Below are 27,701 nucleotides of genomic sequence, written 5' to 3'. Positions count from 1 at the left end.
GGTGTTCAGCTCAAAGGTATTACAAAACATTCCATCCCTCTTGTTTAAATTAAAAATAATACAAATCATCAACCAACTGAACACTGAACTCAACTTGTACACAATACTTGTATAGCAATTAATTTTTTAGGGTAGCCTGACATCTAGTGGAACGACTGTAGTCATCTAAAAGATTTAACATGCGTACTTTTATTTAACATAAGCACATTTCAATAAGTAAAAGAACAAAATCTAATGTAAATGTTTAAAATTAAAAAAGAACATCAGCAAATATTGTCTGTGTCAAGCACTCTATCTATTAAAATGTTTCCACATACTTCATACCACTCATTAGTTCGAAATCAGTATTTAGTGCCTGCTCTGTGCCACATATTATAGAGAAATATATTTTAAAAAAGCAGATATGATCTCTGTCCTTTCGGGTTTATAAACTAACAAGGGTTATAATTAATACAATTACAGATTGTGTTTAGAGCTATGAAGGACTTTATGCGAGACTTTAGCAGTAAGTTCAGTAAGACATCTCTGAGTAAATGATGTGTGAGCTGACTTCTAAAGAATAAGAAGAAAGTGGGAGGGGCCTCCCCAGTGGCACAGTGGGTTGACCTGTGGACCTGTCCGCAGCCTCTGCAGCGCGGGTTTGATTCCCGGCCAGCCAGGGAGCTACCCACATGGCATGGCACACCTCTCCTATCTCTCCCGTTGCTCACCTCAGCAGTGTTTTCGGTCCATCTACCTGTTCTGCTCCCCACTCTGTCTCTGGTGAATCCTCTCATGCTCGTGCCTCTGGCCTATATCCCAGTTCTTGTATAAAAATAAGTAAATCTTAAAAAAAAAAAAAAAAGAAGCAGCAGCAAGTTGGAATTAAAACAGAGGTACAGTACATGTGAAGGTTCTGAGGTGAAAAAAGGTTTGTTGCCAAAAAAATTAAAAGAAGGTCAGTGTGGCTGCAGTTGTAAGGACCAGATGACTTGGGGAGGTTTCTGCAGTTCACACCAATCAGAGCCCTGTGAAAAAGAAGGCCATGTTAAGGATTCAGGATTTTATCATTTTATCATTAAATGATATAATGGAAGCTATTTGAAGTATTTATATAGAAAGAATGTATGATGGAATATGTGGTTGAGGAAAATGAAATGGAAGGGGATAAATGTAAATAAACAAGGGCAGAATAATTAAGGAGAATATTTCAATAGTCTAAACAATAGATGGTTTTTTTTTTCAGACTATACTGGCTGCTGTCGAGATATGTTTTGAAAGTAGATTGAGATGTGAGAAGTAAATTGGATATTGGAAGGAAACTATGGGTAAAGGACAACTAAGTACTAAAAATATTCTCAGATTTCCATTTGGAACAATTGAGTCGATGGAAATATTAAGGGAAGAAAGAGTGGAGAAAGAACAGAAATGAGAGTAAAATCAAGCTTTCATTATAAATGAATAACTCATAGACATTCATTTATGTGCAAATTTTTTCACAAATTTTTTCACAAGACTGTTGTCAAAGAACAATGTTAAACACCATAAGATACCTTCTTATACCAGTGAGAATGGCACATATCAAAAAACTAGCAAAAACAAATGTTTGTGAGGATGTTTGTGAGGAAAAGGAACTCTCCTGCACTGCTGTTGGGAATGTAAACTGGTCCAACCACTGTGGAAAGCTGTGTGAAGGTTCCTCAAACTGCTAAAAATGGAGTTTCCATATGATCCATTAAATCCACTCCTAGGTATCTACCAAAAAGACATAAAACCATTAATTCAAAAGGACACATGCACCCCTATGTTTATTGCAGCACTATTTACAATAGGTAAGCTATGGAAACAACCCAAATGCCCAAAAATAGATGACTGGATCAAGAAGATGTGGTACATATACACAATGGAATATTACTCAGCAATCAAAAATGGTAAACTCATACCATTCACAGCAACATGAATGGAGCTCGATGGGGTCATGCTCAGTGAAATAAGCCAGAAAGAAAAAGAAAAATACCAGATGGTTTCACTTGTAGGAGGAATGCAGAGGATCCAAATACCAAATAAGGGCTCGGGGGAAAAAGTAATTATAATAAAGTAAAAGTCAAAATCAACAAGTGGGGGGAGAAGGGAGTAGGATCAAAACAGGGGTGGGAAGAGCACAAGGGACTATAGTGATGGTACACAGGTGAATTGGTGGTGGGAATTTCACGGGGACTATAACCGAGATGGGAAAGCATACATTGTACAAAAATGAAGAATGATGTAAAAAATTTATAAAATAAAATTTTTTAAAAAGCTAACTTGCTAAAAAACAAAAGAACAATGGTAAAAATTATACTTATGAGGGGAAAAAAACTGCAGTCTAGGAAGAATGAGTCTTATTTGTATGTCTTTAGAGGTAAATTAATTAGCTGATAACAAAGAGTTCAGTCTAAGAAGTCAGTCCTTGTGAAAGTTTTCAGAGAGCAATTTTAATTATATTGGATTCTCCCCAAACTCTGACAGCTTGTTTGAAGTATACATGGCAGGCTGTGCATGGGTTATGTCTATCAAGGTCCTTCCATTAGCATCTTTGCCTTAGCTGACCCAGGCACCCTGCATTATTTTTCTCATCAGTATTTCTCAACTCTCTGCTTTTGGTCAAAACGAGCACCCCAAAATGAAAACTTCATCTTGAGGATTTCAGATACATTTTTCACTTAAATTATCAGTTAGATGTCACTCAGATAATTGATTTAAGACAACATTTTAGATCTCTACATTTGAGCCTATCAATTTGGCTCACTAGAGAACCAAGACAAATCTTGTAGGGTTGGTGCTTTGCAGATTTTGCTTATTCCAAGACGCACAAGAAACCACTAAAGCTTTGCAACCAAAAAAGTGACTTGATTAGAGCCTGATTTCAAAAATTGCTCACTAACTGGGTATTTGCTACTATTGAAGAACTACTGTTAGTATTGTTTTAAGTATGACAATAGTATTGTGGTTATGGTTAACTACAAAAAGAGTCCTTAAATATTAATGGATGAAATGAAAATAAAATTAGGAGTTATCTGTATAGGCAGATGTATATGAATGGAGGTGATTAAGTGTGAGAAAGAGTAGAGTGAGAAATAGTAAGAGTAGAATAAGGATTATGCCTTGAGGAATTTCATCTATTACATCCAGAGAGATAAGATTCAGCAAAAGAGTAAAGAGTGTCTACTTGAGAAGAAGGAAAGTCAGAGGCATGTTATGACATGGAAATCAAAGGAAGAAAGGTTTCAAGAAAGAAACACTACATGCAACAGTTCTTAATATAGTGCCTAGCATACGGCAAAGATTCAATAAATGCTGAATTTATTATAATGATGGATTGGAAGGAAGTGGTGCAGAATATCAAGTAATGGTAAAAAACCAAGACAGAGAAAGGTAGAAGAGGTATGATCCAGAACACACAGAAAAGGAGTGATCTTTAATGGGCAGAGTTCTAAGAGCATAGTAGGTTAGTTCTCAATCTTGGCCTTACATTAGAATAATCTGGGGGAATTTCTAAACAACCCAATGCCCAGTTTACACTCTGGGGATGGGGTCTCACCATCAGTGGTTAAACTTTCCAGGAGATGCCAGTGTGCAGCCAGCTTTAACAGAAGAGTGGCTGTGCTCAGAAGCAAATATCTGAGACACATGCTCCTTTGAAACATCCAGTAATAATGAAGGGAGGTGTGAGGAGAAGGATAAGAAGTAGAAATAATGGGATTCGGTTGAAGGAGTTCCTACCACATGGGTTGGTGATTTATAGTTGCTCTGTAAAAAGAAAATATCAAAGGTTAAGAATAAACACATATGAGAATTGAGCAGGCATCTTGAGAGAGGCAAAGATTTGCAATTGCAAACAGCTTTTTAGGAAGAAGTAAAAGCATTTCTGGGTAGCTACAAGGGCTCAATAGAAATGAGGGATTATACAGCCATATATAAGCTGTGTAATTTTCTCTGACAATGCTTGACAACTTGACAGCATGAACAGAGAAAACATTCAACTGAGAATGTAGATTGGTGTGTCAGAGGATGGAGGGAACTGAGTGTTGATGAGAATTTAAAATAAGGAAAATAAGAATGAGGCATATGATTGCTGACCTTGGTAACACACTAAATGAGTAAAGGAATCAGAAATTTAAAAGGACAGCGAATTGTGATCAAAATGAGGTTTTCAAATTTAAGATTTTAAGATAGAGTGTACATTGTGACTATACAATGAATTGTGGCAACAGACTCTTATCTGATCTTCCTATCTGCTTTTGCCCCTCTACAATCCATTATCCACACTGCCCAAAACATGATCTTTCTCAGTTAAAAGTCTGAACACCTCTTTCCACCCCTCAAACCTAATCCGCCAGATGAATTCAATAAAAATTCAGCTCAAGAAATCTTTATCCCTTCCTCTGTCTTGATAATTAATACCCACTTCCTCTATGCTCTGTCACTCTCACCCTATCTTACATGAGGTTTTATAGTTACAGCTCTTGAACTGTGTTTTACTTTACACAACAGCTTCCCCCACTAGATTTTGAGTTCACTGAAGGTTGGAATCAAGTTTTACTCATTTTTTATCCAAATTTCAACAGTCTTCCTGATAAATACAAGTAGAAGACGGCTCTGGCATTTCTCATTTGCTTATGCTTGTATTGTTACCTTTAATGTCTGTTTCTTTGGGGGGAACTCTTTAGGTTATTTGTCCATCTTTTGAAGGTTCATTTAATGAAAACTATATATAAGATATAATGTACAAATCCACTTAACCAATCACACAATATTATGTGACCATATGTTAAAGGAAACCATTAAAGGAAATAACTAATTTAAACTCAAGTTATGGCATTCCACTATTCCCATAGGACAGCTCCTGTGTTTTATTGTCTGTGACATCTGTCTGTCTGATAAATGAATGCAAAATGAGGACACCAGTGTTAATCATATTTTTTAATTAATGAAACAATATTTTGTCTAGTTATTAGATAAAAATAAATAGAAACCAAACTTCTAATATTTTTTCTGCCCCCAGTAGATCATCTTGTCGATCCCATAAAGTAAATGTACACATCCACTTTAGATGTCATTGGTCCAGACATGAGGTTATGTCAGCCACAAATCAAAAACTTAAAAAAAATTAAAATACAATTTAAAATTCCACTTTTCAAAAGTTTTTAAAATACCAAACATTTTTGGGAGGAGTTCAGATAGTCAGCATTTTGTATGATTTAGAAACCTTACAGAGAGTTCAAAGCTACAAATTAGAATTCATGTTACTAGTTACAAGGGGAGGTGAACATTTAGGGTACTGTGGATTCCTCCTTGACATTTCGTCACACTTATAACTATTTATTCAATTTCTCTCTTAGCAGATTAATTATAGCTCATTTGAGAGAAAGGCTATCTGTCTTATTATCCACTATATTCCTAGGCACAAGAACAATTCTATGTGGCACACAGTTCAAATGAAAAAAATATTTACTAAATGAAAGAGTAAATTAATGAAGTGGTATAATTAAAGTAGCAATTAGGAAGCTAACTAAAGAAAAAAGAACAAGAAGCAGCCGTAAACATTCAAGTTTGAGGACTATCTACAGTAAAGGCATCAGAAATGCCAGCAGAAAGAATGGGAAAGTTCAGGAAGTAACAGGAAAACCAGGAAACAATAAGGCCCTAAAAAGATGCATGTTTTAGGAAGGGAGTGAGTTGAGTCATTGTGGAAGTCTGAGAAAAGACCATTTGTTTAATCAAGATGATAATTGGCAACCTCAAGAATGCTACCGTGGTATCGTTATAGAATTGGAAGTCAACAGTTCAGTAAATACATAGAACTAGGAAGAAAACAGATGCTAAGGAAATAGAGGCAATACACTAGTCTTAGAAATTTGTGATTAAAGTAAGAGAAACAGTATTCTAGCTATAGAAGTTTCAATAGGAAGAAAAGAAGTTTGGGTTTTTTTCCCAAGTCTGGGAAGATATACATGTTTTAGAAAGAGGATCCAGAGGTTTTGTCCTCTAGAGACTGTGATGTGACCATTTTATAAAAATGGATATCGATTATGTTAAATATACTATTCTAAAGACAGATCTGAAAAGAGAAAGGGTAAATGCTTTCCCTCAAAGAAAAAGTAAAACAGGAAAATCCAGCAAGATGGCACAGAGGGAAAATGCTGGGCTTGCCTTCTCCATATACTCATAACAGCAGAACAAAGCCAAACACCCCAAAGAAAAATGAATGACCACAGCACACTCTGTGAGCAATGGTCTGGTGCAAAGTGGCAGGAAAAACTTTGGGTAAACTGTGTTTACAGTGATACTGAAACAGGGGTGGAGAGGCCTCTTTTTGAGGGTGGAGTCCCTTCATGGTTGCCAACTGAAGTAGGGGTGGAGAAGGCCACAAAGGAGGCCACAGGGTCTCTGAGACCAGAGCGCCACCAAAAAGGCCCCAAAAGGCCAAAAACCAAAAGCTAAAGGACAGCACCCAATAAGAGGACAAGTTGCTGTCTGTAGGTTCTCACCCGTGAGCACAACTGCAAGAGACCTTAGACTCCAGGAACAACAAACATGGGGTTTATTTACAAATGGGAAATAACACGCTCACTGTACACACAAGTGGCGACCGCCTCACCCGGGTACCAACAACAAACAGCTCTTAGAGGCACCAGGCCCAGGGCCTTTGGTGCTCCTTTCAGGCAACGTCAGAGACAGGACCAAGGCCCAGTCTGAGGCCCAGTACAGCTTCTCTTCCTTCTCGGAGGGCGGCTGCTGGATGTTTCTTTCTTCAGAAGCTGGAACTGTCTTCTTTTCTTCAGGGGTCTGGCGTGTCCAGTCCCACCAGAGTTGCCAACTGAAACAGGGGCTCTGGGTCATCTCCTTTTTCTGGGGGCTCCCTTAGCTCCCTCCAACCCAACCCTGGCTTATATCCTCTCTCACCCACAAGTCTGATTGGACCTTTTAGCACCAATCAGCTCACAGCTTACATCTGCTTGGTCCATTACAAATGGCAGTTATTGAGCTCTGAGGAACAACTGCCACAACTGACTTCTGGTGGGGCAGCAGGGTCAAAAGGATATCACTGTCCTGCCAGGTCCCACAACTGAGATGGCTGGGTGCCGGTAACAATACCAGGGCAGTACAATCCATGAGAAGTAGGGGAGAGTGTTGTGAAGAAGCCCGTTTGCTGACTCGAGGGGCATAAGACAACATCTTGGACTCTTTAGGTCTAGCAGTGCACTTGATAAGGGGGTAAAAAAAGTGGGTATCAAGGGTGGGGGTACACTATGGATGAACCATAGGATCAGAGAATAGAATGAATATTACTGGCTCGAGCCTGAGGCTCTCAGTACAGAATAGTTGGAGCTTAAACCATTTGGGGGAAACAAGTTGGATCATTTGTGTCTCCTCATAGGAGTGGCTACTGCTTGGAGCCAAGATTAGGGTATTCAAAGCACCTCCACCTCAGAGCTAAAACTAAGAAAATAAATAACAGTTGCATAAACCAGAGTTTAAATACCCATCAACAACAAGAACAAGTACCCAAAGATAAGCCTCTGTGCTGAAAAAGGAAATAGAACAACTCCTGGTCTGTGACCCTAGATCAACTATCTGTGACCCCCAGATCAACTACAGCCAGTACCCAGAGCTGCATCTACTATTCAAAAAACACCCTACAGGTAGAAGCTGACCTGAGACTCTACAAGACACTTAGACCAGACCACTTGGTCTAGAGAAGGGATCCCCATCACAAAATTCTGGAACCCACAACATAGCAGGAAACCTGAATCTATGACGCTCACTGGAAAGTAATCATTCAGTATCCTACTGCCCCAGTCCTTATCTACTACCCCTTGCTGGTACCAGTTTTCTTATTACTTCAGCAGTTACAAAAGCAACAGTCTGCAAGTATATTGCTATTACAACTCATAAAAACTGAAAATGAAGAGACGGAAGAATATAATGTAAATGTTGAACAAAAAAACCCAAGAGGAATCTCAATCCAACAGAACATTTCTGAAGAGGAGTTAAAGAAAACATAACAATGACTGTGGGACTAAAAAAAATACATACACATTTATAAAACAGGAATAGAAAAAATGCAGAAGAAAAAAATGAGGCAATTATAAGTAGATGTAGTAGAGCTAAGAAATTCTATAACCAAAAAGAAAATTCAAGTGAGGCAACTGAGGCCCTCAACAGCAGATAAACATAAGCAATGGAGAGAATTATTAAGCTTGAAAGCACAATTTCAGAAAACACACAAATAAAACAACATAAAGAAAAAATAATTTTAAAAGGTGAAAGTAGCTTTGAGATAACCTAGAGAGAAGTAATATCTGTATAACGGGGGGTCCAGGTGGAAATGAGAAAGAGAAAGACATCAAAATTTTATTTAAAGAAATAATTTCTTAAAAGCACCTAAATCTAGGAAATGAAATCTAGACATTTGGATCCAAGAGGCTCAAGGAGTTCCAAAAACAAATAATACCAGACAGACACATATCAAGATCTATTATAATAAAACTGCTGGACGTCAATGACAAGAACTGAAATCTATACTAAAAACATCAAGAGACAAAAGGGTAACCTATAAGAGAACAGAATCAGTCTGTTAGCAGGCCTTTCAGTGGAAACATTACAAGCATGAAGTAACTAGCAGAGATATTTAAAGTAAAAAAAAAAAAAGATTTCCAGTTTATAACTCTTTTCCCTGAAACATTAACATTCAAGACAGAAGGGTTAAGAGCTTCACTAAAAAGCCAAAACTAAAAGAATTTATCAACACCAAGTCACACATGAAAGAAATCTTAAAGGAGTTATTGCAAAGCAACAGGACAACAAATACAGAGGTAACAGGTATCGAAATTATGTAATATAGAGAAGGTGAAGGAAAGAAACAATGTGGCCCATCAGAACTAATGAGAGACCAGACTATCCTATGGACTGACAATCTATCATATACAATTTTTTGCAGAAACTTCAAAGAAAGTTTAATGGAAATAACACAAAAAAAGAATGGAAATGGTACCTAGACAAATTATGAAAGGAAGACTCAAAAATAAAGACAAGAAACATTTTTTTAAAGAAATAATAATGCAATGGCAATAAGCACTTATGTCTTAATAATTTCCTTGTATGTAAATGGCCTGAAATCACCAGTCACAAGGTATAGAATAGCTAAATGGATTTCAAAACAAAGTCCAACCTTCTGCTGTTTACAAGAAACCTACCTCATGGCACAGACTTAGAGTTGAAGGCTGGAAGACAGTCCTACAAACAAGTGGTAATTTAAAAAAAAAAAAACAACAGCAATACTTGTATCAAATAAAACAAACTTCCAATTAAAAAGGATAATAACAGATACACATAAATACATTTGCACTATATGATAGAGCACTGAGATACAATGATAATTAAAAACAAGACTACAGATATAGATTGACAATAACACAATACTACTAGGGGATTTTAATACCTTATGGACAGAGAACTATGAGCAGAAAAACAAGTCAAAGAAAAAATAAGGAAATTATAGTCTTAAATGAGAAGTTAGAACAAATAAGTTCAACAAATATCTACAGAACACTCCGCATAAAAACTGCTGTAAACACATTTTTTTCAAGTGCATAGGGAACATTTTCAAGAATAGACCACATCTTGGGACACAAGTAAATTGTCAATAAAACTACAAAGATCTAAATTATACCCACTACTCTCTCTCACCAAAATGTCATAAAGCTAAAAATCAAGTATTAAGGAAAAAAAAAAAAAAAACAGGAAAAACTATGACTACATGGAAACTAAACATTATGCTGCTTAGCAGCTCTTGGATAAAAAAGAAAAAAAAATTTTTTCAATAACTTGAGATGAACAAAAATGAGGGTATAAATTACCAGATTCTATGGAATGGAAGAAAAGTGATCTGAAGAGGGAAAATAATTATAATACAGGCCCTAATTAAGAAGCAAGAAACCCGCCCCCCCAAATAACATATCATACCTACAGCAACTTGAAAAAAGAGAAACATGACCCAAAGCAACAGAAAGAAGGACATAGTAAATATTAGGGTGGGGAAAAAATAAAGATCAAAAAGATGATTTTTAAAAAATCAATTAAACTAAGGTTGATTCTTAAACAGATAAACAAAATAGAAAAACTTCTAGCTAAACTAACAACAATAAAACAAAGTGATAAAATAGTAATAAAGTCACAAATGAAAGAGAAGAAATTACCACAGCTAGCCCAGAAATGCAAAGTATCTATAAACAACTATGGCAATGAATTTGATAACCTCACAAATTAAATATCTAGACAAATATAATTTACCAAGACTAACCTAGTCAGAAACATATGACTTGAACAAACCAATTCCAAGCATAGAAATTGAAACAATTTAAAAAATCTTCCCAAAAGTAAAAGTCTAGGACCAGACAGCTTTATAAATGAATTTTATTTAGCTTTTAAAGAAAAACTAAAGTCCACCTTGCTCAAATTGTTTCTAAAAATCCAAAAAGAAAGTTCCCTAATACATTTTACAATACCAAAATTACCCTAATAATGAAGCCAGATAAAGACAGCACAACTATATTATTGGCAAATAAAACTGGTGTAAAAAAATCAACAAAACTCCAGCAAATTGAATTCAACAGTATATCACAAGGACTATACATCATGATCAAGCTGGATTTGCCCCAGGAATGCAAGGATGGCTTAATATATGTAAATATCAATGTAATATATCATATTGACAAAAATAAGAAAATCATATACAATAGTATCAATAGATGCAGAGAAAGCATTTAATAAGATTTAGCACCCATTTATGATAAAAATTCTAAAAAAGATAGGTATGGAGGAAGCTATCTAAATATAACAAAAGCCATGTATCACAAATCAACAATCAGTATACGATACTTAATGGAGAAAAACTCAAAGCTTTCCCCTTAAGATCAGGAATAAGATAAGGATGCCCATTGTTACCACTTCTGCTAATTTTGTATTAAAAAGTCTGGTCAGAGCTATAAGACAAAAACAGGAAATAAGTCAGAAAAGAAGAGAAACTATCACTATTTGTAACAATATATTATATACAGAAAATCTTAAGGACTCCATAAAAAATGTATTAGAAATAATAGATGAATACACCAAAATGGCCAATTACAAAATCAACATACAAAAATCTGTAACTTTTTTATATATAAAAATAAACAAGCAAAAGAAATAAAGAAAATAATTCCATTTATATTTGCTTCAAAAAGAATTCAATAGTTTGGAATTACCCCAACTAAGGAGATAAAGGACCTATACAATGATTTAAATAGCAACAGAAGGAAAGATATCCTTCAGAGATGGGGAGAATTGACATAATCAATGACTATCTTGCCTAAAACTATATATAAATGTAATGCAATTCCCACCAAAATACCAACAACATTTTTTAATAAAATTGAGCAAAAAAGATTGAAATATTTTTGAAACCATAAAAGGGCTAGAATTGCAAAAGTAACCCTGAGAGAAAAAGGAGAGAAATGGAACATTACCTGACCTCAGTTGTACTATAAACAACAGTATTAAAAACAATATAGTACTGGCACAAAAATAGATACATGGCACAATGGAGTATAATTGAAAGTCTGGAAATAAATCCATGTACATATCAGTACTTAATCTATGATAAAAACAATTATGTCCCTACAAAGGGAAAGGACAGTCTCTAATAAATTGTGCTGGGATAATTGTAAAGCCAACCCTATTACACTGTTGTCAGGGCTATAAACTTATGTAAACATTATGGAAAGTTAAAAAATTAAGATGAAAAAATTAAAAATGGAAACCCACAACCTAGCAATCCCATTCTTTGGGTATTTAGCCAAAGAATGTGTAATCATCAACACACACACACAAAAAACCCTATTTATGTTCTACAATGTTCAAAGCAGAGTCATTTACAATAGCTAGGATCTGGAAGCAACCTAAACATCCATCAGTAGGTGATTAGGAAGCAACCTAAACATCCATCAGTAGGTGTTTAGGAAGCAACCTAAACATCCATCAGTAGTAGATCAGCAAGATGTGGTATATCTACACTACAGAATACCATTCTCATACGGGGAGGTGAAATGGAGCCATTTTCAGCAAAATGGAGGAAGTTTGAGAGAATTATGTGTAGTAAAGCAAGTCAAAATGATAACATACTGGATATCCAGATACCGATGATTTGGCAAAGTAAAATACTTACAAAAACTAGTGGACATTAATAAATATTGTGAGGGTTCTGAGGTTAAGAGGAGAGGGAGAAGAACAGCTGATGCAAAGGGCGGTGGTAAGGAAAATGTTAAATGGACAATAAAGGAAAACCAAGATTACTTTCTATATATTTCCTTATCCATATTACTGAAAAAAAACAAATTGAGATGAAAGATACGTGGATTATTTTTTGTCTGGGAGATTCATGCTACTAGAATTACTTTAGAAAAAAGTGGTTGCTTCTCAACATGGATGGAGCTGGAAGGGATCATGCTCAGCAAAATAAGCCAGAAAGTAAAAGAAAAATACCGGATGTTCTCACTCATAGCAGGAATTTAGAAAACCTAAATATGGACCAGGAAAAAGACTAATTGCAATAAAGTAAAAATCAAAATCAACAAGCAACAGAGACACACTACAGTGGGGGGCAGAGGGAGAAGAGGGATTAGGGTCAGAAAAAGGGGGTGGGAATTGTATGGGGAATATAACCAAAATGAAAATGCATACATCATGCAAAAATGAAAAACGATGTAAGAATTATATAAAATAAAATAATTCATACCAAAAAAAGTGGTTGCTTCTGTAGCCACCCAAAAGAATAAGAGCACATTAGCTTTTAACAACAGCCACTGCTTCTGTGACTGCTGGGTCAGTAAAACACTGAAGGCTGAATGTGAGCTTATTTCATTGCCTACTGCACCTGCATTTTATAGCAGGTCACAAGCACACAAAAGGTCACAATGACACACAAAAAAATTCTCTCCTTCATGTTTGCTCCTATTTATGACTTAGCTCAAACAGATTTCATTGTGAAAACTGTTAAGAAGTTACTCGAAATAATAGGCTTGTAAACAGATTTCACCCTATCTTCTTACTTTGTTGTTAAAATTCGCCACATTGACTCATCTCACTCACCAGTTTATACTTCTTTGAGTCCTTCACTTGGCACTTGGGTGTCCTGGGCCCTATGCTTTGCACACAGTAGGCACTTAGTGTTGTTCCTGTACTCCAGGGCGTGCCATGCCACCTTAAGACAGTCACAGACTCCTTGTGGCAGCAGAGAGTTACAAACTTCTAATGGGGGGGTGGGGGGGACGATAACGCCCCCCAAGGTTGTCAAGGAAACTGACAGCTTCTTGAGGACAGGCTTAGAGTCTTGCTCAGCACGGTATCTCCAGCACCTGAGTCAGCACTGCGCACAGCAGCGACTCAACGATGCCGAATAAACGAACAACAGGCTGCCTGGAGAGACTCAATTCAAGCCTATTCTGCCAGCATGAGCTGAGCACCACCCTGGCGCCTGGGACCACCGAGGCGCACGCGGGTACCACACGGATGAAACGAGGGCTGGTTCTAATTTCAGAGGAATTGTAATTCTACGCCATAAATTCCATATTTTCTCTTTTGTGACGGGGGAAACGCGGACAGGCCCGCGCTTGACCCTCAAGGGAACGGCCAACGGGCGGCGACCGGCGCCCCAGCACCGCGCGCCCCAGCACCGCGCGCCCCTCGCGCCGGGCGCGCCCCTCCCTCCGTCCCGCCCCCCGTGGGCGTCGGCCCAGCTCCCGGCGCGCCCCGCGGCCGCCCCGCCGCGCTCCTGCAGGGGTCGCTATTCCCGCGATAGCCTCTCCGCAGGCTCCGCCCCGCGGCCGGCGCTCCGTTCCTCCGTTGGGAACCCGGCCTCGGACGGCCGGGCCGCCGTTCTGTCCGTCTCTCCGCGTCCCCCCGGCCCAGGGCCGGCGTTACACCCCCGGCCGCACAGGCCCGGCGTCCCGGCCGGCGCCCCCTCTCGGGCGTGCGGCCCGTTTCGAGGCGCTCATCCTCCCCCCTCGCCCCGCCCGCCCTGCACTCCCCCCTCACGGAAACGACAGCTGCGGCGGCGGGGCTGGCGCCGCCTCCCGCCGCCTCCCACGTCTGCCCCCGCCGCCCGAGCCTGGCGTCCGGGCCCGACCGCGGCGCCTCCGCCTCCCTGCTGGGTCAGCCGGCGGCTCCGCCCGGCTGCCGCCCAGGATGAACATCATGGACTTCAATGTGAAGAAGCTGGCGGCCGACGCCGGCACCTTCCTCAGCCGTGCTGTGCAGGTACCGCGCGGGGTGGGGGGCGGCGGGGGGCGGCGCCCGGGAGGGCCCCGGCGAGGCCGCCCGGCTGCGCGGCCGAGGCGACGGCGCCCTGCGCGCCCGGGGTCGCTGGCCGCCCGACGGGCCTGCCGCGGCCGGAGGCCGGGGTGATGGGCGCGGCCTGGCGCCCCTGCGGGCCCGGCAGCCGTTTCCCGGCCGCTCCTGTCCAACCGCCGCTGCCCGGGAAGCGAGGCGGGGTGGGGACGGGACCCGGGGACCGCTGGGGTTCGGCCGGGGTTCGGCCTCGGGCCGCCTCCCGACTCCGCGGCGACGGCGCTCGAGTGACCGCCCTCCCGGGCGGGCGGAGGCCTGGCGAGCCCCGCGGGGTAGCTGAGACGCGGACCCTTCCTGCGCCACCCCCACCCTTTCCTTTCGTTTCTCCGACACGCCCCGCCAAGTCCAAGAAGGAAGTTTCCTTTTCCTGCCCCTCAACCCAGGGAGCTGCCCACGGTTCCCTCCAGCCTTGTCTCCCTCTGAAGGGGCTGTTTCTGGGCTTGGCGGTCGGTGGGAGAAACGGAGATCAGCCCTTGCCGGCCAGACTTTGCCACGGCCGCGGAAACTGGAGTTCGGGGCTTCCCACTTACTCTAAAAATAGGAAGCAGTCACAGGGGGGCAGGGAGAGATGGGGAGATTTTTGTTGTGTCTGTAGTCAAGTGACAGTGGTCTGTTTCGAAGACGCTGGAAGGGGGGAGGTTAACTCTCTCGCAGTATTCCGCAACCCCCCGAGGAAGTGTCATTACTGGGGCGCTCTCGGACAGTTTTGTGCAGTCATCACCCACATTACGCCAACTCGGTTAAATCTATGAACAGATGTAAATTTCACCACCACAGAGTTTATAAACAATCTGGTGTTTAAGTGAAGGACAGAGTGACAGTCGCAACATTCTCTTGTAAAGAGAAAACAGGAATTGTTTTCTAGTGTTGCATACCAACCAGATTACAAATACTGAAATGCACATCGGTTGTATTGCTTTACTACTTTCCTTGTCTCCTTTAACCCAGTTTTACTGACAGAGTCGACGTTGTGTTGCTGTATTCTTGCCATTAGAATCATAGAACTAGAGTGAGGTAACAAACTCTGCATATTGTGGGAAAAAAAAAAAAAAACAACTGTCAGACTTTTTGCTGGGCATGTGACAGGTTATCTCCAGTCCTTTCTGTAACTTTGCCAGGTAGATGATACTAAACCTCTTTTATATATGAGGAAGCAGTACCAGAGAAGTTAAGCAACTTGCTTAACTTGCACGGCTAGTAAATAGCTAGTAAATAGTTCACTGCTGTCTCAACTATTACTGCAAGCTGCTTCTCTCTTCCTGCCTAAGTATTGCAGGTTTAGAATATAGAGAAAAATAAAATGCTCCAGCCTAGACAGACCTTAAAGATCATCGAGTACAACTGGAGCATTTCAGTAACACTTAAATAAATAACACTAAGAGAAGAGAAATTCCTTCTAGGTCTTGATTTACAAATTCCAAAATCTGCATGGTAAGTAATTAGGTTAGCTGCCTTAACCTTATTCTTCTCCTCCTCCTCTACTAAAATATAAGGATTGTTGTAAAAACATTAAAACTTAAAGCTATTTATTTAAATTAACCTACTTATAATTTAAAAACAAGGTGCAATGAATGATTGAGGGCCTAAATTAATTTTGATTTGTCAGGCGTAATGTTGCCTGTTTTAGAGGCAAAGCCTTTGGTGTTATCTAAGTGAGGATTCCCCTGACTCTATATGCTGAATGTGGACTTGTCACTAAATAATGCCACTGTTAAATAGTTAGATACATTTCAGGTATATAACCCACACTGCTTAAATAAAACACATTCTAGAACTTCAATTATCAGCAGGCCCTCCTTTTAAAAAAAGTAATCTGCAAAATGCTCAAAGGATACACTTCCTAAATGAAGTTTAAATTTGTTTAAAAGTCTCTAGGAAAAAAGTTTTTAAATTCTATCCTGATTTATTAGCTATCATATAATTTTCATACCTTCTCCATGTCTGTCACTACTATTCAGGATACTGGTAATACAGCAGTGAATAAAGCAACAAAATGCCTACCCTCCTATTGCTTACAGTTTAGCAAGAGAGGACAACGAGTAAATACATCAGGTGGTGATGGAAAAAAGACAAGAGCGATGGCAGTTATTGCCATATTGTATAGACATGATGGTCAGGACAACTCTTTCTAGTAGGATCAAATTCAAAAAGACCTGAAGATGGTAACTTATTGCCAGTTTTTTGAAGGAAAAACATGTCAGGCAGAGTGATCAAGTACAAAAACTGAGTTTGCAGAGATATTAGAGAGACCATTGAGAACCACAGCTGATAATAAGACAAGCAAAAAAAGGCAGTGTAACTTATGTATAAGTTAGCAGGAGAAGTTAAGAATCTATCCAGCATTGTTTCTTAGATTGCTTTTGGGGTGTGAGAAAAGGATGAGTCAAGGACAACTCCAGGGTTTTTGCTTGAGCCATTTACTGAGAAGAGACAAATTTCAGGAAGAACAGTCACCTTTAATGTATCTTTTTTATTAAGGCTATATCTGTTGGAGATATATTTTGAAATATTTGTGTATAAACATCCTATTCCTGAGATTTGTGTTAAAATATTTCAGAAGGAAAATCTGAGGAGGTGATAATTGAAATAACATTGGACAAAATGTTGAAATGTTCAAAGCTGGGTTATGCGGTTTCATTATCTTATTATGCTTTTGTATATGTTTGACATTTTCCACAACACTTTTTTAAAAATAAAATATGTGAGGAAAAGATGGCTTCAAAATGTAACATGTCAAATTTGGAATGCTGTGGTACTTTTCAACAAAACACTGCTTTCTCATTTCAGTATTTAGTCAATAACAGTTTCTTCTCTAAATGAGTTTATATCAGTATAGAGCCACAAGTGCCAAGTTTTATGCTAAGAATAGCTAAGAGCTACACCAGTTACTCTTTATAAGCAATTAGGACAGTAGGAGTGGATTCAGATTTCACATTTCTAAATAATTTCAATTCAGATCAAGTTATATCTTAAGGAAGAGACCAATCCCTGGTTGACCAACTGCTATACATTTTTTTCATTTTTACTTTATTTCATTTTACTAAAAATTTTTAAGTTAAAATTGTTTCCTATTTTAAAAAAGTAAAATCAAACTTTTTTATATATTATATATCATATACTTATATGTATACTTATATTACTGTTATATATATTATATGCATTTTATATATATTCATATTTAAGCATATAAATGGGTCTCATCATTCCACTCTTATAAAATTGTTTATATTCCTTGGTACTTTAAAAAGAATGTTAAGGCAAAAATGTATAAATGAATTAGGAATATTTGTTCCCTAAAGGTACACTTGGGTGCTTTTTTGTGTTTAACTTCCTGATAACAATAGAATACAAAAGCATCAGGTAATTTATCCTCTCTTAGTAAGTTACTTTGTGTCATAAAAGCCATTTATTCTTTGAATCAGTCCTTCAGTCCAGACTTCTCTGTTGAGCATTAAATATCCCCTTCGACCTTGTCTTTCCTCTTATTCATATATAAACACTGTAGTCAAGTTGGGTTATTTTTGTTTGTTTGTTTGTTTGTTTGTTTGTTTGTTTTGTGGGACCCTCACCGCCACCAGGGGAGGCCCCAAGTTTTCTTTTTTTTTTTAAATTTCCAAATGATCTTGTGCTTTCCTAACTCCAAGTGTTCCAGGGCAGGAAGAGGTGCACCCCAGATCCCCCCAAAACCTGCCTGCTCTAAATGGGTTCTGCCATCTGCTGCATAAACACAAAACGTATGAGACTTTAATGGGAAGGAACTTTAATACAATTAGGAAACAATACAGGAAAGGCAAAGAATATAGTTTCTAAATTAAGCACCCAAAGTTACCCGTCCCCTCGTGGGTAAAACTCCATCCAAATGGGATTGGCCCAGAGCAAGGCCCCAAAGCTTGCCACAAGTTCATAGCCTCTTCCAGTGGGGACCCACAGAAAAGGGTCAGAAACAACCAGACAAGCCCGGGAGGAAAAAATCAAAATCAAGATAAAAGCTGCCATTGTTACCTCCCCACGGGTCTCACCCACATCTGTGTCACCCAGTCCATGACCAAAAGACAAGCGCAGTTTCTTCACGTGTCTCTAGGCTCCATGTGCCTCCTCCAGGTCTCCTTCTGGCTCCATCCTGCTGCCTTCCTCAGTCTTCTCTGCAGCTTCTTCTCTCTCTGCTCAGCTCCACCCTCCATTTGGGTGGGGCAGGGAACCTGGAACCTCCCCCTTTCCTGGGGACCACCGTTACACAAGCTTTTGTTCATACAGTTAAATTCATCTTGAATATTCTCTGTCCCTTTCTGCATGGTCTTTCCTTCCATAAAGATACAACCTCAATTCCATTTCAGACTACAGGAGCTGGATGTGAAATTCTGTATCATCTTCAATTCTGTGTGATCATCTGACATTTTTCTTCTAATGAACTGTTACATACGGTTCCTTGGAATTCTAAAAATTCTGTTATGGCTTTCACATCTCTAATAGGATTGTATGTCCTAAGGTATCAACTGTTTCTGCCCTCTCGTATCCATTATGGTTCTTCTTAATTTTTATATCATTTTCACCAAGCAAGGTAGTATCCATATGCTAATTTAATGTTAAATAATTTTGTTGGTATTTTAGTGGTTTTTGACCTTACATCTGCTGACCTTGAAGTTGGTTAATATCAATCTAGAATATTAAACTGTTTAAAATTTGACCTGTATTTATTGAGTACTTCCTAGCTGCTTGGCATTAAAAAGAATACAAAGATGAATGAGATCCAGTTCTTCCCTCAAGAGACTTCATAGTCTTGTCTCAAGTTGTCTTAATTAAATATTTTATTTTTGTAGTAAATATCTACTTTATGAATTACTATTTCCTCACTTCATTTGATAAATTTTTCAAGTGGACACATTTTTAATTCAAAATTATATTGAAACAATACTTTGCTTACCATTTTTAAAATAAGAGCATATACTAGGGGGAGCGGAACTTGTTTGCATTTTCTAACATTTACTTTGAACTGACTACTAAAGTTGCACTATGAACTTCCTGAATGCCAGCTACTTTTCTGAGGGAGAAAAGATTTTAAAATTTAGTTGCAAGCTTGGCCTTGATCTCCTTTTTAATTCACCAAGCAATAAAGATGTGTCTAAGTTGGAGATTTGGAGACCAATATGATACTGCCTTCAATTAACTCCCATCAGATTCTGTCTGGATGGAATTCTACTATGACCAGACACTCTCTCAAGCCCTTCTGTAATCCCATTTCCTTTATAGACTTTAAACTGCAGTAACTTCACTACATATGTCAAAATCTAATAAGACATATCTCATTCATAATGCACTCATTTTCTCATTATGTAAAACCTTTGCATATTTAGTGTTTCCCTAACACTATTCATATCCTTTAGTGCTACTGGTGTTAATTTAGTTATCCTACTACAAAGAAGATGGTTTGTTAAACCTGATGTTAAAATAATAATATATGAGCTTAGAATAGTGGGTCTTTGTCTCAGCTGCACTTTAACATTACCTGAGGAATATTAACAGACAGTACCACAGCTTAAATTAGAAATACTAGTTTAGATGTGGCATCGGTGTTTTTGAGAGCTCCTTCAAGTAATTTCAACGAACAGCCAAAATCAAGAACCAATTGAGAAAAATATACTATAGAGTTACAGATACACATCCTATAGTATATGTATAAAATATACTATAGAGTTTAATATACTATAGAGTTTAAAATCTGTTATACATCCCCCCCCCTCCAGAAATTTACATAACTTTCACCCAAAGAACTGAAGGTAAGAGATTACACAAATAGATGTTTTTGATCACAGACTGTTTTCTTGTAGTCCTTTTTTCTTTTTAGTAAAGCAGGACATGGAAACTGTACTCCTCATTTCATATAGGTTACGTGCCTATTCTGAAGTAAATGAAGGATTATAGTGCCTGGCATAATGCAGCTGATGCAAAGACACTCCTTAAAGCAGTGTTAGAAAAGAAATATGAAGAAAGGGAGATTGACTTTTTCCTACTGTAATGGAAGAACTATGAAAGAATTGTACATCAAATCACACTGTAGAGAATGTTGAGTTTGCATTTCTGTAATTATACCCTGGATTTTATTGTAGACTTTTCACAAAAGTTTTTAATAAATGTGCTGCTATAATTCATTAAAATGCATATGCTTAAAAAAATGCGTATGTTTAAAACCAGCTAATTACCAGAAACTAAAAAGTTTAGTGATTTTGGACATAAAGATGTTGAAAACTAAATTTTTAGGAGTAAATTTTAAATTTTTAGTAATTAGGAAAAGATCTTTTTTTTAGAAAAGAATAGGTCTTTTGTCCATCTGAAAAGGTATCATTATTTTATGTTTATGTTTGGCAGTATTAAGAAAATAATATCCTTGAGGACAAGAGCCATGTCATATGAGATTATGCATCTCAAACAGAAGAAAAAAATATTCTTCATACAAAATAATAAAAATAAATACACTCCATAAATATTTTTGATTAGTAATTTAAATCATCTTAATTTAGCAGAGATAACTCATATTTTATCATAGGAGATACTCTTTAAAATGTTTTAGAGAATAGTGTATGTATTAATATTGTGCTATTTTATTTCCTTAATATGTTGTACCTTCTGATTAGCAATGGAAAAAAATCCTTCAGTCCCCCAAACTGATAAAATAATGGAAAATGTTACGTTTTTAAAGTTACACATTTAAGTAATAAAATTTAAATTTATAATTTCAATGTAAATCTATAACATTGGCAATGTTCTAATTTTTTTATCAGAATTAAAGTTCTAATTTGTTATTCATTCTAGATAAAATTAAGGCTACCACCCTTAATTTGGTGATTATTGAATATTGTAGGAAGCTGAGGTGGACTATAGGATATAGCTGCCAAGAATGCTATAAACAAAGACACAGGGACATGGAAGGATAGAATGTTTAGATAATGTTGATAGAAAATATTAATATCTTGAAATCAGCAAGCATTTACTGGAAGGGTAGTATAGTGTAATAAAACTGTGATTCAAACAGATAGGAAAATTAATCCCAACACTGATACTTATTGGTGCATTTGATATAAAATGCACCAATTAGTGCCTAAGACTTTAGCTTTTTAAAAAATACACTAAGCCCTAACACTGTTAAGAATATAGAAGTAGGGCCTTCTTAGTGGTACACGGGGTTAAGTCTAAGCACTGAAGCTATCGGCAGCCACTGTGGTATAAGTTCGAATCCTGGCCAGGGAACTAACCCACATGGCACAGCAGACATCTCCTGTCTTGCCTGCTACTCCCCTCAGCAGTGTATTTAAGTAGATCTGCCAGTTCTGCTTCCTACTCTGTCTTCAGTGAATCCTTTCACCTCGCCCCCCCATGACCCTCCCACCTGTGGCCTACATCCCAGCTCTTGTATGTACAAGTGAATAAAATAAATCTTTTTTAAAAAAGAATACGCAAGTATAAAAATGGTCCTGTAAATAATCAAAAAAATTAGAAGATGATACATGGCTATATATATAACATACTGAAATGGGAAGTAAAGACTCAAGTCAAAAAAAAAAAAAAAACTGTTTCACTTTCAGAACATGAAAACAAGACAGCAGGTAGAATTTATTTATTTATTTATTTATTTTAAGGTTTATTTTACTCGTAGAAGAACTGGGATATAGGCCAGAGGTGCTGTAATGGAGGGGTAAGAGGATTCATCAGAGGCAGAGTAGGGAGCAGAACAGCTGGTTCTACTGAAATACTCTGCTAAGGGGAGCAGTGGGCCAGACAGGAAAGGTCAGCAGGTAGAATTTATTACTAGAGGATGAATACGTTGCTCATGAGAATATTCCTACAGAACTGCAATTTCTAAACAGGTTTTCTGTCATCAGACTCTTTGTCTCATTCATACTTCAGCCTTTTTTATTTTTCCCTTTCTGAAATAAACAATTTATTTTTCCCTTTCTGAGCTGAGCAGCTTTAAATGTTTGTTTTGTTTCTTCCTTTTTGAACTAAGAGTAAAAAACCTGCTTATGTTTGTGTGGAGTCATACTTCTAAGTCACTTTATTTTCTTTGTTACTTGTTCAGACTAATACAATTGAATGATATGTGACAAATACTCATCTTTGCTGTATTATACTTTCACATTCTTTTTCAGTCAAAAAATAAAAGTGTATGTTAATTAGAGATTCCTGTATGGTAATATCATAAGGATCCTCTATGGTGGTATTGTAAGAATCACCGAGAAAGTGTTAAATGAGCAAGCAGGGTGTTTGACCCAAAGATTGAAATGGTTTCTTTTCCTAATAATTAACTTTCTAACTGTTGGTTCTCTGAAATATTATCAGGAAAGACCTTTCTGATATCTAGCTTCTATAAGATAAATTAAGTGACTATTTCTTTAATGACTGTTTATAAACATTGTTAGTTATTTCTAGCCTGTAGCTTTAATTCTAGTGTTTTTCTGAAACATGGTAAAAGTCTGACATAATTTACATGCTAAGAAAAACTAGGCATCTATGTCTAGATAATATTTTTCATTTAGCTTGCCATAACAGAGACCATGTTTTCTAGTTCTTAGGCGGAGTGCCTTGCACAAACATTGGCCTAATACTGATTTTTTAATTGTTGATATGCTTATTGTTATATTAATCTGTTCTTGATTTTTAAACAAAATTAAGAATGTCTGCAAAGAAATGCTACTTAGTATGCATGAAGATGAATTCCCTAGAAATGCAGCTGTAAGATAAGTTGTTAGAGAACACTATGCTCTTACACCTTCCACGGTCTTGCCTAAGATCTTTACACTCATCCCTTAGATCTTTACCTGTCCTATTACCATTTGGTCTCAGGTTAGTCTATTTCCTCTTCCAGGCCCAGATTGCATATCCCCTCTGCACCCCCCTTTGAAGGCTTTTCTGTTCCCCCCTCTCCCTGCAGAATGAATTCTTTCCTCTTTACTTTCATTCACTAATTCACTCAGTTAATCTTGTAGTTGCTTTCAGGAAACAAGAGAACTGCCTCTGTTGTTCCTTTTTTAATGTCTTTGTAACCTTATTATCAAATTATTTATTTACTTGTTTGATGTCTGTCTTCCCCATTAAAATGGCTCTTCCTAAGAGCCAAAACCTAATCTGTTTTTTGGTCACTGAAATTCATATGCTTAGAATAGTGCCTAGCACATACGTAAGTGCTTAGCAAATATTTAATGAAGGAATGAATGGAATGGAATATACTGCTTATTAAGGGAAAATTGATGTGTGTAGTCCTAATTTTTAAGGTGCTAGGTGAAGAATTTTAATTTAATTTTAATTTTTTAAGGTGCTAGGTGACTGTACCCAGTGCTTGTATAAATAAATAAATAAATCTTAAAAAAAAAGATACTTAAAATAATAAAAATTAGGGCCTCCCTGGTGGCGCAGGGGTTAAGACACAACCTATGAAGCTATCCGCAGCCACTGCAGCATGATTTCGAGCCCCCGCCAGGGAGCAACCCACATGGCACAGCAGACCTCTCCTTACTTGCCCGCTGCTCCCCTCAGTAGTTGCTCATCCTTTATAGATGATGCTTGCCTGGATCTGTGCCCTTTCTCTCTTTTTTGTTGCTTTATCTGGGAAATGCTTTATTTAACCATTGGAGGTAGACGTGAAATTCTAACCTATACTACTATAGGAGGTCTATAGCTTAGAATTGTCAGAAATCTATCGAGAATATCAGAATATTCTTGTAAAAATGAGATTGTAAGGTTATCCAACCGTCCTTTCCTCAGTTATACAGTACTGCAAGTTTATGGACTTAGGCTATAACTTTGGAGGTCCTGTTCTCTGCTCTACCCATCGGGCCAGGGCTTGGCTACAGCCCAGTCACAAAATGACCCTAAGGCATTATAAAAACTATTGAAGCTGTTCTCACTAGTGCCTGAACTTTACCTTCAGTTGAGTTGTAACCAGAAATTTTATAAATAAAATTCTCGAGAGCCTTTCTGCTAAAAGTGCTAGGTGATTATCAATTGAAAATGTTAGATTACTGAAAGAAACAGATAATAAAATTCAGAAAAATAGAGCAGCAGAAGATACTTTAAGAAATGAGAGGAAAAAAAGCAAAATGAACATTATATTTTGTAAGCTAGAAATGAGTCATGACTAATGAATATGAAATTAGCGCTAGAGTTTCTAGAGGAGAACTACATGATAAGCATCTTGAATTATCACATCTAATATTTAATTAAAATTATGCAAAAGTGTCCCATGACAATGTTTTTCCCTCTTTATTATTGAATGGACAGTGCTGCCTTTCCTTTAGAAAAAAGATACTTAAAATAGGGCCTCCCCGGTGGCGCAGTGGTTGAGCGCTGGACTGTGAAGCTGCCCACAGCCTCTGTAGCGCCGGTTTGATCCCTGGCCAAGGGGCAAGGGTCCCACATGTCATGCAGACCTCTCTTGTCGCCCGCTGCTCCCCTCAGCAGTGTCCTCTGTCTGTCTGCCTGTTCTGCTCCCCGGTCTGACTCTGGTGAATTTTCTCACCCTCCCGCGCTTCTGACTGTACCCAGTGCTTGTATAAATAAATAAATAAATCTTTAAAAAAAAAATACTTAAAATAATAAAAATTAGGGCCTCCCTGGTGGCACAGGGGTTAAGACACAACCTATGAAGCTATCCGCAGCCACTGCAGCACGAGTTCGATCCCCGGCCAGGGAGCAACCCACATGGCGCGGGAGACCGCTCCTTACTTGCCCGCTGCTCCCCTCAGCAGTGTATTTCAGTCAATCTGCCTGTTCTGTTCCCCACTCTGTCTCTGGTGAATGCTCTCACCCACCCACCCCCCACACCTCTGACCTACACCCCAGTTCTTATATGCATATATAAATAAATCTTTAAAAAATAATAATAAAAAAAACTGTTGTGTTGAGTGTATTTAACTACATTTTATGATTTGTGAAAGATACCTCTATAGTATGAATAGGATATGTTCTGGAAGTTAGCATATAAATCAATTGCTAGAACATACGCTAAAGAAACAACTTAAATGATAGTTTCCCAGAGCATGCCATGAAAGCCTGTCTACCTTTTGTGATTAAAGTGCCAATAATAAAAAGCCACAGTGAATACAAACAGCCCTTTTAAAAATAAAATAGGAAAGGAAGAAAATGAATAAAATAAAAATAATGATTACTAGGCACTAAACAAAATGATTTACATATATAAATCACACTTAATTCTCAAAGTACTGTAAGATATGCATTGTCTCTCTTTTTTGACAGGATAGCGAAGGAATAAATACTCAAAAGCTTGTTCAGGTCACAGAGCCTTGTAGCTCAGATTTGAATTATGATCCAATTGACTCGGTGCTCTTATTTCCTTACCACTATCTTATCGTACCTTTACGTGTAAGAAATACTTATATATTTTGTGTACCAGGCAGTATGGTAGATTTTCTGCAGAATTCCCACTACACATTTTTGCAGAACTAAGGATACATGTTAACTATGTTATCTGTAAGATACAGTCGTCGTGAGTGCCACAGTAAAGTTACAGATAAATTACCATACGGGCATTTACATGCACTGGTTTACAGACAAGTATTTGTATCTGTGGAATTGTTTGGATTTGAGTTTATAATAGAGGTTCCTAAAATGTGTTTGAGGTATATTTATCTATATATGTATAATCAATAACAGTTCACTGAAGAAAAGCTTGGCCAGGCTGAGAAGACAGAATTGGATGCTCACTTAGAGAACCTCCTTAGCAAAGCTGAGTGTACCAAAGTATGGACAGAAAAAATAATGAAACAAACTGAAGTGTTATTGCAGCCAAATCCAAGTAAGAAACTTTACATCTATCTTATTTACTAATTTTATTTTATGTAAAAATAAAGTTTTAATAACTATTGGGAATCAGAATTTTTTGGTTTGTAGCTTTGGGAATCTACCAGTGAGTGAGTGAGTGAGAGAGAGAGAGAGGAGAGAGAAAGAGAAAGAAAGAGTGTTTGTGTGTGCGCGCGCGCGCGTGCATGCGCTTTTGATGAAGAAATGGGTGATAAACAGTTTTCTTTGTACTTTCTAACAAACTGACAAATAACTTTTTTTAGCCTCTGTAGAATCCTCTTGAAAGTTAAATTTCACACAGTGACTTTGAATTTCTTTAAGAGTTATAAAGAGCTGTGGGGGGAAAAAAATCATCTTTTTCTCCAGGGTGTGAAAAATTAAAGGAAATAATCAAGGGAAAATTATATAGAAGCTTAGTTAGTTATCAATTACTTATGTTTGTTAGGTTTTATATTTTTACATAAGGTATTCTCTTCGATTTTCAGACAATTCAGATTACCCAATTCAATGATCTTGCAAATATAGTTAGTACACAGTATAATTGTTTATTGAATGAAACTCAAAAATAAACTTTTTATCCAATGTAGCATAGTTAATTAAAAGTGGAATTTGAATTATAACCAAGTATATTGACACTCAATTTTTTTCAGTATGAGCTTTACATATCAGAACTTGAAGGGCAAAGGCCATAACCCAAGCTACTTCTCCATTTCCTTAGTATTGCTGTGATCATGTTGTGAAATACTGTAAACCCACTTTTAAAGACTAACTTAAAGTTCCAAGCTGTAAACTTTTTTGCTACTACTACATAAACCTCAAGAAATACAAAACATTGGTAATTCTGTGCCAGCTTAGTTATACTGTGTTAACCTTTAAATAAGCCTTTCACACTTTGAGTGAGGCCTGTTATCATTGGACACCATGTATTATTTCTTATAAATTTAAAGTCACTTAAATTACATATCATGGCACTTAAAAAAAAAAAAAAGAGATTTTCCTTTTGTTCATTCTTTGCTTTGTCCAGAGTTTTTGACATATGTAGTTATCCTACATATTTTTCTCAATGGCAGATAAGAATGGTATCAGTGTAAAGAAGTCACAATCACTCATACAATACAACTTTATGTTAATGTTTCACTAAGTAGTAACAGTGCTTGTGTGTGTGTGTGTGTGTATGTGTGCATGCATGCACACACGCACGCACTCTGGTTATAAAGTTACATACAGATTTTTAGTGTCAGATCAAATCCTCTTTTTCTTATAAGCTCTGTTATTTTTAGTGTGTGATTTTCCACAACTTGGGGTTTTTCAGAAATATATTTTGTACATAGCAGAATTACTCGCATATTTTAAATTTTTATTATTACCTATTGAAATAAAACATTAATATACCAAAATTTTATTAACTGAATGAAATCAACATTGTATTCAACTTTAAACATTTGATCAGATAAGTAGAAAGAAAAGCAAAGTTAAGAATTGCTCTC

General features: G+C 37.6%; 1 protein-coding gene across 5 annotated transcripts in view; it reads left to right on the top strand.

Moving 5' to 3' along the window:
• Positions 1–14,244: 14,244 nt before the first annotated feature.
• The window catches only part of SH3GLB1 (SH3 domain containing GRB2 like, endophilin B1), a gene marked incomplete at both ends in the record, with an annotated part of 32,432 nt that continues 18,975 nt past the window's right edge, over positions 14,245–27,701 (top strand). For all 5 annotated transcript variants that reach the window (XM_084241902.1, XM_084241901.1, XM_084241900.1 and 2 more), the window contains 2 exons: positions 14,245–14,316; positions 26,068–26,209. In XM_084241902.1, coding sequence (XP_084098028.1) covers positions 14,245–14,316; positions 26,068–26,209 — 214 coding nt within the window. The remainder of the gene's footprint in view (positions 14,317–26,067; positions 26,210–27,701) is intronic.

Source organism: Talpa europaea (assembly GCF_964194135.1).
Source record: "Talpa europaea genome assembly, chromosome: 9".
Classification (NCBI taxonomy): domain Eukaryota; kingdom Metazoa; phylum Chordata; class Mammalia; order Eulipotyphla; family Talpidae; genus Talpa; species Talpa europaea.
Note: the sequence above shows the minus strand (reverse complement) of the source record. Positions and strands in the feature narration are given on the sequence as shown.